The 15,000-nt window shown below is 41.2% G+C and overlaps 2 protein-coding genes across 3 annotated transcripts in view; one reads left to right on the top strand and one right to left on the bottom strand.

Annotated features, from left to right (window-relative positions):
• kcnj13 (potassium inwardly rectifying channel subfamily J member 13) overlaps positions 1–10,236 on the top strand; it is a 69,414-nt gene extending 59,178 nt beyond the window's left edge. For both annotated transcript variants that reach the window (XM_037546412.1, XM_017723399.2), the window contains 2 exons: positions 2,541–3,113; positions 6,803–10,236. In XM_037546412.1, coding sequence (XP_037402309.1) covers positions 2,612–3,113; positions 6,803–7,395 — 1,095 coding nt within the window. In that variant the 5' untranslated portion in view covers positions 2,541–2,611 and the 3' untranslated portion in view covers positions 7,396–10,236. The remainder of the gene's footprint in view (positions 1–2,540; positions 3,114–6,802) is intronic.
• A 3,186-nt stretch (positions 10,237–13,422) lies between these two features.
• Positions 13,423–15,000, bottom strand: part of efhd1 (EF-hand domain family, member D1) — an 18,117-nt gene continuing 16,539 nt past the window's right edge. Inside the window, exon 4 of the mRNA XM_037546381.1 lies at positions 13,423–15,000. This exon is cut by the window's right edge and continues 636 nt beyond it. The gene's annotated coding sequence lies outside the window, so the exon portion shown is untranslated.

Here is a 15,000-nt window from a genome sequence, read left to right on the forward strand (position 1 = left end):
CATACACGCTAAGCCGCTTATCCTGCTGGGGGTGCTGGAGCCTGTCCCAGTAGTCATTGGCTGGAAGGCAGGAAACACCCTGGACAGGTTGCAGGGCAGGTCGCGGGACCTATTCAGGGCCTGATTGTGCGTCTTTGGACTGTGGGAGGAAACCCATGCAGATATGGGCACCCTGGTTGCCCGGCCAGGGAATCGAACCCAGGCCCTTCTTACTGTGAGGCGACAGTGCTGCTGTGCCACTGGACCCCAAAATGATCGATCTGAGTAAGCAAAAGCTGTTAACCGTTTCCACACCACAAAAAAGTCTCTTTTTAATTAATTGCTTTTTTTGTTTGTGGATGAAGCATTTACATATTCATACACATTCACTGGCCACTTTATTAGGTACATGTTAGGTACAGCAACTGAACTATGTTCATGTTTGTTAACACAAATAGCTAATCAGCCAATCACACGGCTGCAACTCAGTGCATTTAGGCATGTAGAGGTGGTCAAGACAACTTGCTGAAGTGCAGACCGAGCATCAGAACGGGGAAGAAAGGGGATTTAAGTGGCTTTGAACGTGGCGTGGTTGTTGGTGCCAGACAGGCTGGTCTCAGTATTTCAGAAACTGCTGATCTACTGGGATTTTCACACACAGCCATCTCTAGGGTTTACAGAGAACGGTCCGAAAAAGAGGAAATATCCAGTGAGCGGTCAGTTGTGTGGACGAAAATGCCTTGTTGATGTGTGAGGTCAGAGGAGAATGGGCAGACTGGTTCCAGATGCTAGAAAGGCAACAGGAACTCAAATAACCAACCAAAATCTCTGAAGAACGTTTCCAACACCTTGTTGAAAGTGTGGCATGAAGAATTAAGGCAGTTCTGAAGGCAAAAAGGGGTCCAACCTTTTACAAGCAAGTGCACCTAATAAAGTGGCCGGTGAGTGTGTGTTAATGAGCTTTGCCTCTACCTTTTTTAAGGCACAGTAACAGAAACAATTTAATTCTGAGGGATAGAGGGTGAAGCAAAAACTTAAGTAGAAAACATAAAGCATCCAAACATCAAAAGTGGGAAAAATATTAAATATTTTAAAAAAACTGCCATTTTCAAACTGCATGTCTGTGGCGAATAAGTCTGAATTTTCTTACAGTAGTGAATAAACACATTAATAAGAATAAAAATAATTACATAAAAATGGTTAAACATAAATAAATAAAGATACTTTGTAAGTAAATAAATATTTATAATAAAGGCACGTAACACACGCAAACTATATTGACTTGAAAACCTGCACTTTTAAAGGAGATCTAGTGGTTATGCATGGCAGATGTTACCCTGCAGTATATGGAGAATAATATTGCTGTAAATGTTGTAGGTGTGAAGCGTATCAGGATAATCGGTACTGACGTCTCCAGCGGAGAATGTGCCGGGGAAAGCAGGTTCAGGGTCGCACCGCAGGCCGTGGCTCACTGCGATGGAACATGACGTGATGGAGCAGCAATGTGGGGAAATGCTGGTTATTTTTCCTTTTAATGTACTGGAATATAAATCAAGCACTCAGACTGAGCCTCCACATCGTTTCAGGGTATTAGCCGGCCTTTTCTGATGAGCTACAGGTAGGATGAGAACAACTGAAACATGGAAAACAAAGAAGAGACCGTCGTGGCAGTGGACAATCTTTCATATTGATAATATGAGTTAACCGGAAGCCGCAACTATAATTACTTGGGAAGACTGTTGATGGTTGCTAAAGTGTTTTTTAGCTATTCCTACATGGTGGGTATGGTATCCAGTGTGGTTGGTAAGATGTTGCTAGGTGGTTGTTATGCTAATAAATACACTGGTACCTTAAATCATCCGCCACCTTAAATTCACTTCAACTTTAAATTCACTTATACCTTAATTCACCGTCATCTTAAACTCAGAACTAGCTGAAATTTACAGCCACCTTAAGATCACTGCTACCTTAAATGGAGTGCCACCTTAAATCCATTATTTGCGCTGTTATTGCTGTGCATCATTTCCTATGGAAATATATATACATTACATAAACATTAAAGTTTTATTTACAAAGAAGATACAGAAGATTACAAAGAACAGTTAGTTGGCATTTTCAATGACTGAAGTTTGGAAGGAGAATCGTGCCTGAAACTCCCCTGCTTCCAATCTGATGTCCTATAAATTTCAGTCCTTACCTTGTGTTTCCCATGATGAAGATTCCCACTTTCACATCTTGTTGCTGTTCCTCAGTCCCATCTCTGTTCATTAAAAGGGGTCCAGTCTTCTAGCTCAAGCAGAAGCCACGCGGAACTCCAGCCCAGGTTCTCACAGTTCTTTCCCCTCCTACAGTCAAATGATCTCTTCTTATTCTCTTTGTTAACCTGGCTCCACAAGACAAGTGGATCCATGAGAGAGGAGACCAGAGCAGATGTCCTTTCACCAATTCCATCAGACTTATTTTGTAAAGTCTGATCCTGAGACGTCCTCTGTTGGAGAATGTTTTGCCTCTCACACCTTGCCCGACCTCCTGCTAACCCTCTGTTCTGCTGATCTTTCCAGGTGCAAACCACCACCACCACCATCATCACCATCACCACCTCCATCCTCACACCCCCTCCCACCCCATCGGCATGGCAACTACCACCACTGGAAACAGCAGCAGTTCAGACCAGAAGTCTACCACTTCCCCGCTAATGGCCAAACCTACCAGCAATCAGAGGTTGGTAAGCAAGGATGGACGTAGCCTCCTGCGGGGCCCGGCGGCTGGTGGGCGGGCGACCTGGGTGGGGGCGCTGCGGGACATGTGGGGGGCATGGCTGTCTCTGCGCTGGCGCTGGGTGGTCCTGGCCTTCTGTGGTTCCTTCCTCCTCCACTGGCTCCTCTTTGCTGTCCTGTGGTACCTGCTGGCCCGGGCCAACGGAGACCTGGGCGTTGACCATGATAACCCACCCCCGGGTCACACGCTGTGCGTCAAGTACGTGACTGGTTTCACAGCGGCGTTCTCCTTTGCTCTGGAGACCCAGCTGACCATAGGGTATGGGACCATGTACCCCAACGCTGATTGTCCCACTGCTATTGCCCTCCTCGCCCTGCAGATGCTGCTGGGACTCATGCTGGAGGCCTTCATTACTGGTATGTAATTTATAGGGACGTAGCGAAACCCGCATCTTAAGATTCTATGTTTTAGGTGTTAAAAATATTTTAATTCCACAAAGCTCTATTTATATAATACATATAAATATGGGAGTAGATGTGTCTATAGCATAAGCCCCACCCCCTTCTTCCATATCTCCATATGCAAAGTGCCATAGTCTTCCTCAGGACAAGCAATACATGTAGTATGTAAACACTATTGAAGTTTCAAACCCCAATACATATAGTCCCAGTGTGGAAACAAGTGTTGTGATGTCACAAAAACCACCACATTTATCCATGTCCACCTAAGGTAGTTCAGCCCCACCCATTTACGCTGAAGTTATAAGGAGTTTTTAGACCTGGGCTGCTTTTTGAACAAGACACAGTACAGGGCAGCCAATCAGTACAGAACTCATGTACATACATTGGTCTTAAAGGCACAGTAACAGCTTTTTTTTAATTCTAATGGTTGGAAAATGTAGCATATTGGCCCTTTAATTAGGGCCTAATCATTGTGGGTTCTACTGTAGGGGGTTGTAGGTCAGTTAGACCTGCCTAACAATGTTATGCACTTTCACTCAATATAGTGAACAGCAGTTATCCAGGCCACAGTGTTCCTACAGCACTTAGTGATGCATTCAGACTGAAGGTTGAACCTTCCTGTGAAGTGTATTGAGCAGCATTGATTAGACTGTCATCTCCAAACACTTCATAACTTCCTCTCGCTTGTGGGTGTGGCCAACAGGACAGATCTCACCCTCCAGTGCAATCAATATGTTGACAGATCTTTTTAGCCCAGGAGTGAAAGACAGAAAACGAAAATAATCCATGCTGGCTTGGAATCTTTATTAGCAAATCACTTCCATAAAGAGATGTTTTACTGTCAGTATTGTCTTTGCAATGCAAAGAAATAGTTCAAAAATATTTGTGATTTATTAATTTCTGGTCTCAAAAATTAAAAAAATCTTAAAGGACTTAAATCATGGAAAACTGAATTTAACTCCAAAGAGTTTGATGTAGCACACAAACAGTCCATATATGGCATGAAATGCAACTCAAATGTTGGGAAGGGAAAGGAAGAGCCATTTTGTCCTTTCAACAAAAATCCAACTTGGGAGGCACAACAGTTTATGTCCATTTATTTAAGTAACGTTTTACCATCTTGGCTGTAAACATGCCTCAGTATGTGCTGATGTACTGGTATAGGCTATAAATCTAAACAAAAAAGACTTACATTGCTCTGCTTTAAGCTTTAACTCAGCTATAGCTGCTTTTCTCGCATCTCCAGCAGGAAACTTTTCCACAAAAGTGGAACAGTTTCCTGTAAAATGTCTCTCAACGTTTGATTTTTTTACGAGGCTGAAGTCGCTTTTCAGTCGCCAGCTTCTATTTCAAATGTTCCCGTTCCACCTTAAATGGTGCCTGACATGCCAGAATGTAACTGCTGCGCCATTTAAGGTGGAACGGGATCATTGTATGAGAGTCCAGCTTTGTGACTTTTTTGTAGTATTTGACAGTTTCTCATTGCAGATTAACCCTCTATTGCATGGTGTTGCCATATGACAACAAGTACTTCATCTCAATTTTACTAAAAAGCAGTAATATAACATCTGTGTTTTCCTGATTAACTGAGGGAAAAGGGTCTTTTACTTTGAAAGGAATTCTTATTATGACATTTTAATTTCCAATATTTGTAAATATTGGGATGTACATTTCACTAAGTATAATTTGGCAATGTTGCCATATGGCCAAATTCCCCATATTAAGAAAAAAGAAATATTTTTTCTTCAAATAGTTTGATTATTCAAGCCATTTTAAATAACAATTTTGTTAGCTACTAGCTAGGTGAGATTGCTGTCTGTGTTGCTATGGTGACCAGGTGTCTGCACCAATCTTCAGGTTTTAAGACCATTTATTGTTAAAACTGCACTAGAACTCTGACTGTTTTTGTGAGCAAATCAGACCAGAGCTCATTTACATATACATACAGTCTTAAAAACACAGTAACAAAAACATAATGTGGGATAAAGTGAGGTTGGAGAATAGGTCAAATTAATTATGACTGTTGTTTTGGGTAAATAAACACATAATTTAATAATAACTGGGCCTGGAAATGAAGGTTATCTTCAGTTTTTCCCTTTAATTTATTACATTTCACTGCAAAACAAAGAAACAGTCACGTCCATAAGCATGACGATGGTAAGAATTATCAAAGATGTCAGGAATTCACTGATTAACTATTTGATAACCAGTTGAATTTAGCTATTTTAATTCTGTTCTTCTTTGAAGTTCAGCTGGTCTGTTTTACCCCTATTCAAATGTACAGCTAAGTCCCAGAGTTGGGTGAGTTTCCAAATAACATGTACTGGAAACACAGCCAATCGTCTGGATAGTTTCAGTGCTAGGTTGGTATATATTGGTGCATATGTGCATTATGGACAGTAGGGGTCATATTTCAGAAATATCACATTTTTTTTAACCTTTGAAAACTTGCCTGTGCATTCGTGGAGAAAGTAAATCTGTGAAACATTAGTCTCTCGGTATTGAGTGGCCTAACATATACTGTAACTTCTGTACGCTTGCTATAGCTAACATATAACCTTTAAAACCAGCTTAAACCACAACTTAGTGCATACTCAGTGAACACACTGTCAATCAGTTGCCTCTGAGTGACCAGTAACACAGCATGTGGTCATCAGGATTGTCAACCTATGTACCTTTGGAAGTACAGAGAGTCCAGACGTTACATTGTGCTTGTGTACGAAGAATCAAATTTTGTTCAATCTTATTTCCCATTATATACCTATTAGTTACTGACGTAATGCATGTATTGTGGCTAAGATGACCGACCACTTCATTCTGCTTACTTTGTTACCCTGTTCTACAGTGGTCAGGACCCCCAAGGGACCCCCACAGAGCAGGTATAATTTGGGAGGTGGGTCATGCTCAGCATGTGGTGGTGGTTTGATAGTGTGTGTTATGCTAGTCTGAGTGGATCAGACACAGCAGTCCTGCTGGAGTTTTTAAACACATCAGTGTTACTGCTGGACTGAGAATAGTCCAGCAACCAAAAATATCCAGCCAACAGCGTCCTGTGACCACTGATGAAGGACTAGAGGATGACCAGCTCAAACTGTTCAGCAGCAGATGAGCTGTCGTCTCTGACTTTACATCTACAAGGTGGACGGACAAGGTAGGAGTGTCTAATAGAGTGGACAGTGAGTGGACACAGTGTTTAAAAACTCTGATCCACTCACACCAGCACACACTTTAACACATCACAACCACATCGGTGTTACTGCAGTGCTGAGAATGATCCGCCACCCAAATAGTACCTGCTCTGTGAGGGGTCCATGGGGGTCCTGACCACTGAAGAACAGGGTGCAGAGAAACAGATGGACTACAGCCTTTAATTGTAGTACTACCAAGTGAAACGGTATGGTCATATATATTTATTTATATACAGATGAGGCTTTTTTTAGGTATTCATGGAGACTAAACTGAAGCTAAATTATTACACACTCGCCTCAAATCAGTTGTTCAGTAATATCTGATAGTCTTGATTACATTATTATTACATTAGCATAAAGCTAAAAACAGTAGATGCCATCTTGACGGATGAATATTGCCTGTATTCTATGGTGCTGGATCTAAACCTCATCTCCTTTCATCCTTCTCTCTTGCAGGTGCATTCGTGGCCAAGTTCTCTCGCCCCCAGAAGCGATACAGTGGGATCCTGTTCAGTCCACAGGCCGTGGTTTCCGAGGTGGAAAGTCAGCATTGCCTGATGTTCCGTGTGTGTAACCTGCTCTCCAGGCCACTGGTGGACGTATGCGTGAGTGCCGTTCTCTATGAAGAACGTGATGATATGACCCTGCACCAAACCTCCCTCGAGTTCCTGCTCGATGGCCTGGGGTCGCGACCTTGCCCCCTCTTCCTGTCCCCACTGACATTCATCCACCCCTTGACACCTGACAGTCCACTAAACCGCGTTCTCACGCCTGGCAGCCAGTCGCATTTCGAGGTGGTGGTGTTCCTCTCCGCCTCCCAGGAAGGCACGGGCTCTGCCTACCAGAAGAGGACGTCCTACCTACCTGACGAGATCCAGTTTGGCCGGCGCTTTTCCAAGGCAACGCTTCTACGTGGGAATGAACGGCGGAACAGCGCGGAGGCTATGCGCTATTTTGACACACACCTCTGCTCGCTCACGGCCCCCAACTCTCGGGACAAGGAATGCGTGGTGCAGATTAATGGTGAAGGTAATGACAAGATGGAATAGATCTACATAGTGTCTGTTATCTTTCTTTATCCAGTTTGAGCATACAAAAGGGCATTCCACTCATGAGCCAAGAACCTCCAACACCTCCAACAATCAAAGGCTGCATTTATGCTTTATTTTAACTATGTGTTACATGAGCTGCGTCATTGGCAAACTCGTCTAGAGGAGTAAGACCTAGATCCAGTAGAGGGCAGGTCAGAGCAGAAACATTCCTGGCTTTCACAGGAATATCTTCCTTGACTACTTTTCCTGATTTTGCAAGGTTGACAGCGAACAGGGCAACAGTTGAGGAGACTCCTATTGTTCATCTTGCAGGACAAGCACAGTTTGCTTCTCAAAACCTTCTACCTTTGTCATGGTTCAGTCTGCTGCTGAGGTCCCGTCCTATTCTGGTGCACTGCCCTCACCATTTATGTTGTGCCGTGCTAGTTTGCGAGGACATGCATGAACGACATGATACACATAGTTAAAATGAAGTACAGCGCAGCCATTACAATTCTACCCCCTCCTCCAGGACAGTTTCCAAGAACTTCACCAGACACTACTATGCTAAACTGGACAGTCTCTGAAGATCCCAAACAAATAAATTTCTGTTCAACACTTTTGCTGCTATGAGTACCGGGTGATTGACAGCTCCTGGGTCTTTTTTGCTGTTCCAAAATAAGGGAGGGTGATGGTGACTGGTGGTCCGGGTTTTTCTACAGTCTATGCCCTTATCTACAGAGTACCCAATGGTGTCTATGGTCCAGTTGGTTATTCAAGGCCAACAATTGCACAAAAGTGTTTTCCCTGCTCCAACATGCCTGATTAAACTCACAAAGTGATTGAGAACAGGCTGAGTTAGAGTGGTGAGGACATGGGTAGGATTTGAGAGGTGCAGGATTTGGGTAACTTGTTCCTACAATGTTCTTCTGAGTCGAATTCATACCAGCCAGGCTTAAAAGAAAAGAGAAAACAAATTTGCATGATTGTCCACTGACCTCAAATGCAATGTTTGGTTTCCAAGTTTGGCTTCTTCACATTATAGGTGGAGCTGCCAGGCTAACAATAGTCTCCAAAACCATTTTCACAAAAACAATCTTCTCCTATTTGCTTCAAATTGCGTCAAGCTAGTTAATAAAAAGAGAATATTGTAAAAGGGTGTTGACAGACCTTATTTACACATTCAAGCTAAAATTGGAATTGCATTATCATCCACACAATGTCTTGCATTGCGCCTTCAAATTCCAGGCTGTAGTGCATTGATGTGTTGTAGGACGTCACTGTGCATGTACGTAGCGTTAGCACAGTAATACCTAAGACTTCTTTATAGTAAAAGAGTGAAAAGTTACCTATATAGAACCTACGAAAATGAGGTATTGCCTGAGGTGCCACAGTAGCATTGTGCAACAGAGAATTTGAACAAGAAAATAACTGCAGCTTCCTGCTAAAAAGGTTAGGAGAAGTCACTGGGGGGGTATATTCAGGCTCCAAAATATATACAGTTGAGGTTCATTTATGCAGAAAATCCATCCATCTTATCCTTCTAGGTCACAGGTGTTGCTGGAGCCTGTACTGTTCATTAGGCAGACGGCTAGAAACACCCTGGACACGTCGCCAGTCCATCGCAGGACTGTGCAGACAACGTGCCCCTCAAATGTCATAATTGGAAGAAGCAATGCTTAGCGTCTCTACTTATGTTACTGTAGGGTGCATCTTATGAATTAGCCCCATCTTTGGTCATCTTGCGTGGTACGATACCAAATTGTGATCCTAAAAATTTGCCCCCCTCGATGCGGTTTGAGCAGACTGAAAGAAGTTCTGGGCATGTATTTGGGTAAATGGTTTGGGTGACTATTGACTTACACTAGCTTATTGGCAACACTAGCTTCAGAGCTTCCGTTCAAAAGTAAAGAAGCAACATTCTGATGCTAAATAAGTCTTGGCTGATGTGGAAAGTCATGTCAACTTCACCTTGGATGAATATACCGACTGGAAGTTGCTCAATAATTGTATGAGAATGTGCCTTCAAACCATGCAAAACTGAATTAAAGTGGTAAAACTGGTAAACAGTTCACCAATTTTTTTCAAAACATTGCACACATTTATAGTGTAACCTTCCCAAAATGTAAAGACTTTATATCTGGTTACTTTATCCCTCAATCCGGCTGACCTCCACACTTGCGTGAACAGTGCTAGTGCGCAGGAACCTGGGGTAATTGGCGACCTTTTCTCTCATGTGGTAATGGAGGAGCTCATGTTTGCTGGAGGCCTTTCTAGGATCTGGACAGAAGCTGACTCATGTTGGAGCTTAAGCCACATGACACCTTTGAAAAAGGAGATACTGGCACCACCGTGGGGACAAACATTTAGAGAATAACTCAGAATCTACTGGAATGGAATCTACGCATAAATCTGCATGATTTTATTGGTAGTTGCACACTGTATATTATGTTTATTTTCTTATCAACCCTAGAGTACATGCTGGATTATGATAGTACTTATTTTATGATAGAAATTTTAGAAGTCTTTGCTCTGGACGTCTGGCCTTTCAGAGCAGACTTTTCACTGGCACAGGAAATCAGTAGGCCTTCTATTTTTGTTTTTTGTTTTTTTTTCTCATGAAGTAATCAATCAAATACATGTACTGTAAATTAGAAATGATTGATTTTTATATCAGTATCATGTCAGTAAAACATGTCTGATCCTTATAAAAATCGACTTTTTCATACATTTTTTAAAAAGGTAAACACTACTATTTGTACATTGAACTAAGGAAGGGCCACAGTGGTCTGTAAAAGAAATGCCATAATTTTGTAACATCTTTGTAACAGCTGAATAAAAATATTCTTTAAAAAAGTGCATTTTTTTATATGAATACACTGCCTGATGCCTGAGACATTGTTTTACAGTAATTTTGAGAGGATTTTGGCTCAAAAAAGGTGGTGACAATAAATGATGTAACCCATAGTGGGGAAAATGCAAATATTTTCACAGTTTGGTGGAGCTATACAACATTAATATTTATAATATTCAAAGATATGAATGCATAATGATATATAATTCTAATATCAATAGTGATAATTGTAATGTAGTGTAACATAACCAAAAGCATAGCATGTGCAGTCACTATGCACCACTGTTAACCAGTTTCACCTGCCTGAAAGTATCTAAAAATAGACAATTAGTCAGAAGTCTCATCCATCCAGCCTGGTCCATTATGCCACTCTCAGGCAGTCATAGCTCTGCAGTAAGCTGCTTCAGAAATTTCAAACTTCTAATATAAATAATTCCATCAAAATAGGGCTGCAGAAAGACAACTGAAATCACAGCGAAACATGGTGGTGGTAGTACTATGGATCTATGGAGTAATGCACAGGGTTCACATAGTTGGAATTTTGTCCAAATGTATAGTTTCTTAAAGCATTTTATCCGCTATCTGGTGAATATTACAGTTTCAGATGCACATTGAACTATCTGGAGTACCAGAGGGGTCGTTTTCAGAAGTGTGGGGGTGCAAAGAGCCACCACACCCAAACCATAACACAGGTAATGTTAACTTAGCTTGCATTACATGCTCAGATTTAAGGGGGGGGGGGGGGGGGGGAGTTGTTTGGGCATGCATTTACAAAAATTGTTTGGGTGACTATTGCCTTACAGTGTTTGTTAGCATTAGCATCTTCAAAACTAAAGAGGCAAAATTTGGACACCAAACATGTCTTGGCTGATTCGGAGTAAGTGCAAAATCATATGACTTTGATTGTTCGCCGAACTCTTTAAATTGGGTTGAATTGAAATGTCATAAGAGGAGATACAGCACCACATGGGGACAACCAAGAATAATGTTTAGTACATGAATGAATATTTAACATCTGATTATCTGAGTATGATTATGGGCTTTTAAACCAGGCAAAGTTGTGCAAAGTGGTAAATTTGACCATTTAGAAGAACCTTTTGCCAAAGCCTGAACTATTTCACGAAATATAAAGATTTTAAAACTGGGTGGCCTAAATTTTACTTGATCTAACTCTTACGTGAACAGTGCTAGCACGCTGGAACCTTAAAATAAATTGGTGACCTTTTCTCTCATGTGGTAATGGTGGAGCTCATGTTTGCTGGAGGCCTTTCTAGGATCTGGACAGAAGCTGACTCATGTTGGAGCTTAAGCCACATGACACCTTCCAAGAAGGAGATACCGGCACCAACGTGGGGACAAACATTTAGAGAGTAACTCAGAATCTACTGGAATGGAATCTACGCATAAATCTGCATGATTTTATTGGTAGTTGCACACTGTATATTATGTTTATTGTCTTATCAACCCTGGAGTACATGCTGGATTGTGAGGGTACTTACGTATGTTAGAAATTCTAGTCTTTGCTCTGGACATCTGTCCTTCCATTCCCAGAAGCAGAGCCATGGTAATCAGTAGGTAACATTAGCTTAGCTAGCTAGCTAACATTAGATGTTCACTCTCTGTTTTGAGATTTTAGTCTTAGTATCACTGACATAACAGGGGTAAAGCGACAATTTTCACCATTAGATCACTAGCTAACGTTAGCTACAAAGGCTAGCTTACCATGTTAACGGTTAAAGGCCTTACCGTAACGTTAATGATAGCTAACGTTAGCTAAGCCACCTTATTTCACTTTTCTCTTGGTAATATATGAACTCCAGCTAGAAAAACTAACTTTACTGAAATTACTGCTGTGTCGTTTTGGATATTTCAAGCAGTTTCTTTGCCTCTTCGTCTTCAGAATAGCATTCAACAGGTTTTCTAAGAACATTTTATTGGCATAGCCACTGAAGCAGATGTAGCATAAGCCTTTCTTCTGAAATGAAGGGTATTAATGGGGGTTTCCTGCAGTAACTCAACTCTTCTAGGAAGGCTTTATGCTAGATGTTGAACACTGCCGTGAGAATTTGATTGAGCATTAGTGAGGTCAGGTCCGGATCACAACTCATTCCATATGTTTTGGATGGAGCTCCATCACTCCAGAGAACACAGTTCCACTGCTCCACAGCCCATGCTGGGGTGCTTTATACCCCTCTAGCCCACGCTTGGCATTGGGCAAGGTGACCCTAGGCTCATGTGCAGCTGGTCTAGAGCACTCATTCTATTGGTCAGTGCTTTTCTATGAAGCTGTGTATGTGCAATTGAACACCTTTGTCAGCAATAGGTGCACTTTAAAAGGTCCATATCCTACATTTATTTTCCAATTATTTCTCTCAATGGTAGATGGGTAGATATATATATAAATAGGTCAATTTTTGTGACATCAAAAATCAAAATGGGCCAAAACTTTAGCAATATTTACATATTACATCAAACTTTATCTCAAACAAGTGCGGAAAATGAAGATTTCTGTAATGTGGACCCTTTAAAGTAGATGAATACCGACATGGAGTGTGTTTACATGCACTTAATAATAATAACTGCAGAAAATCAGATTTTATCAGTAATCAGATCAATGCGTTTACATGTACTTGGGTAATCAGATAATGGGGAAACTGGGTCGATATGAGTCAGACAGTAATCAGATTTCTGCTTTACAACCAGCCAATAAACTCACAGAAAAAGGTAATGCAAAATTCTAACTTCACAAGCGTTTCGCTGCTTGTCGCGGCGATGCTGCTCACTTATTTCCAGTACTGCTGTCTGTTTTAAATCATGCACAGACTGAGAGAAACAAAAGAAATCAGAGTAAGAGTCCACATGCACTGAGAATGGCCTCTTTATCAGATATCTTAATCATATTTCTGGACCATACTCCAGTCCAAGAAGTCAGAATATGCTGTTTACATGACCGTTTGAACAATCAGATAACTGCAGAGATCAGATTATAATCAGATTATTGAGTGCATGTAAACACACTCACTGACAGTAGCTGACACTTTTGAACATGCAGTCTGTTTTGGACTCTTTGGTTCTGACTTGGATGTGCTTTTATTAATCAACCAATGTTTTAAAACTTTTTTCCCGGAAAGATGACCCACAACAACCCCAGCTTATAAAGGTATATATATATAATAAAAGACACTTTTACATTTGTTTTTGAAAAATACACTGATTTAATCTTGGATTTTTATGATTTTACATAATTCAGCAGCATTGGTAGTCTAACATTAAACGTGAAGGACTTAAATCAAACGTAAAAACTCAAATAGTACTAAATAAAAAGAAAATCACGGCTCAAATCAAATGTAAAACAAACTAAACAACAAGAAAATACAGGCCGACTACATTTTCCCTTCATTTCTAAGCCTACATATCACAAAATAATTGGTCATAATCAGTATTTGCTCCACAAATCCAACTTTACAGACTCTTAAAGGTTACATCTATGATTATTGATGATTATTTGTTGTAATTGTGTACTAAATTACTTTACATTAAAGATCTGGATACTTCTTTAAAAATAGAATGAGTAAAATAGGCTCACACGGTTAAAGCTATGAGTGTGAGCTGCTTTAGCTACAGTTACAGTTACAGTGACACTTTATCGTGTTCATCAGGTACAGCTGTGCTTCTGCTTACATCCTCAGGAGGTACAGTGTTTGTGGCTGTGTGTGTAATGCGCTTGCCTATTGTGTGTATGCCTGTATTGGAAGCCATACACACATATCTGACCACTTCATTAGGTCCACCTATCATGTATCTCCACTAAGTGTCCACAGGATGCTGTTGGCGAGTGAAACCATGGCAACCAATGGTCAGTTGGAGTTCCGCAGAACCGCAGAACGGCTCTCACTCTTTGTGCGCTTGACAAATCCCAAATAAGAGAACACTGGTGAGTCAGAATCTTCATCAAAACTGCTTAAGTGGGTTTTAAGAAGAAATTTCTTCTTAAGAACGGTCAGTGAATGAGGCCCAGGGATCCTATGCAGAGCCACGAACACTCAGGAAATTTCGAAGGCGAAATTCCGAATTTCAAAGGTGAAATTCCGAATTTCGAAGGTGAAATTCTGAATTTCTTCAGATTGATGGAGAATGTGTTGTATATGGTTCTAGGAAGCACCAAAAATGGTTCTGCAATTGTTATAAGCTTGACGTTGTCACAATAGAAGGACCCTTTTTGGTTATACATAGAACAACATGTTCTCTAAAGAACCATTTCACCGTGCAAGGAACTATTTAAGCATACAAATGGTCCTTTGAGAGTTCATGGTTCTACACAGAGCCATTTTCTTTAACAAAGAACCCTTGAAGAACCATCTGTTTGTAAGAGTGTACAGACAGAGTGGGTTCAGGCACAGACCTGAGAAACACATGCGGGTTCTCCTGTAGGAACAACGGTCTAGATTTTTAAATGGGAGCCATTCCTACTCGTCCTGCCCGAGCGGACCTGATGAAGTGGCACATGAGTGCAGCATGATGACCGTTTGGAAGCTGGTTAGCGCTGTTTTGGCTGCAGTGCATGCTCTGGTGTAATATGGGTAATATTTGAATTTTCTCTTCTGTGTGTGTGTGTGTGTGTGCTTGTCTTGCTATCCTTGTGAGGACTACAGGTCCTTACAGTGATACAAACACATGACACTTCGGCTCAAGTGAGAACATTTTGAGGACTAGTTGTTTTCACCATAGATTACGTTGTTTGGGAAAACCTAAAAGAGCAGAAAAATCAC

Source organism: Pygocentrus nattereri, chromosome 17 (genome assembly GCF_015220715.1).
Source record: "Pygocentrus nattereri isolate fPygNat1 chromosome 17, fPygNat1.pri, whole genome shotgun sequence".
NCBI lineage: Eukaryota > Metazoa > Chordata > Actinopteri > Characiformes > Serrasalmidae > Pygocentrus > Pygocentrus nattereri.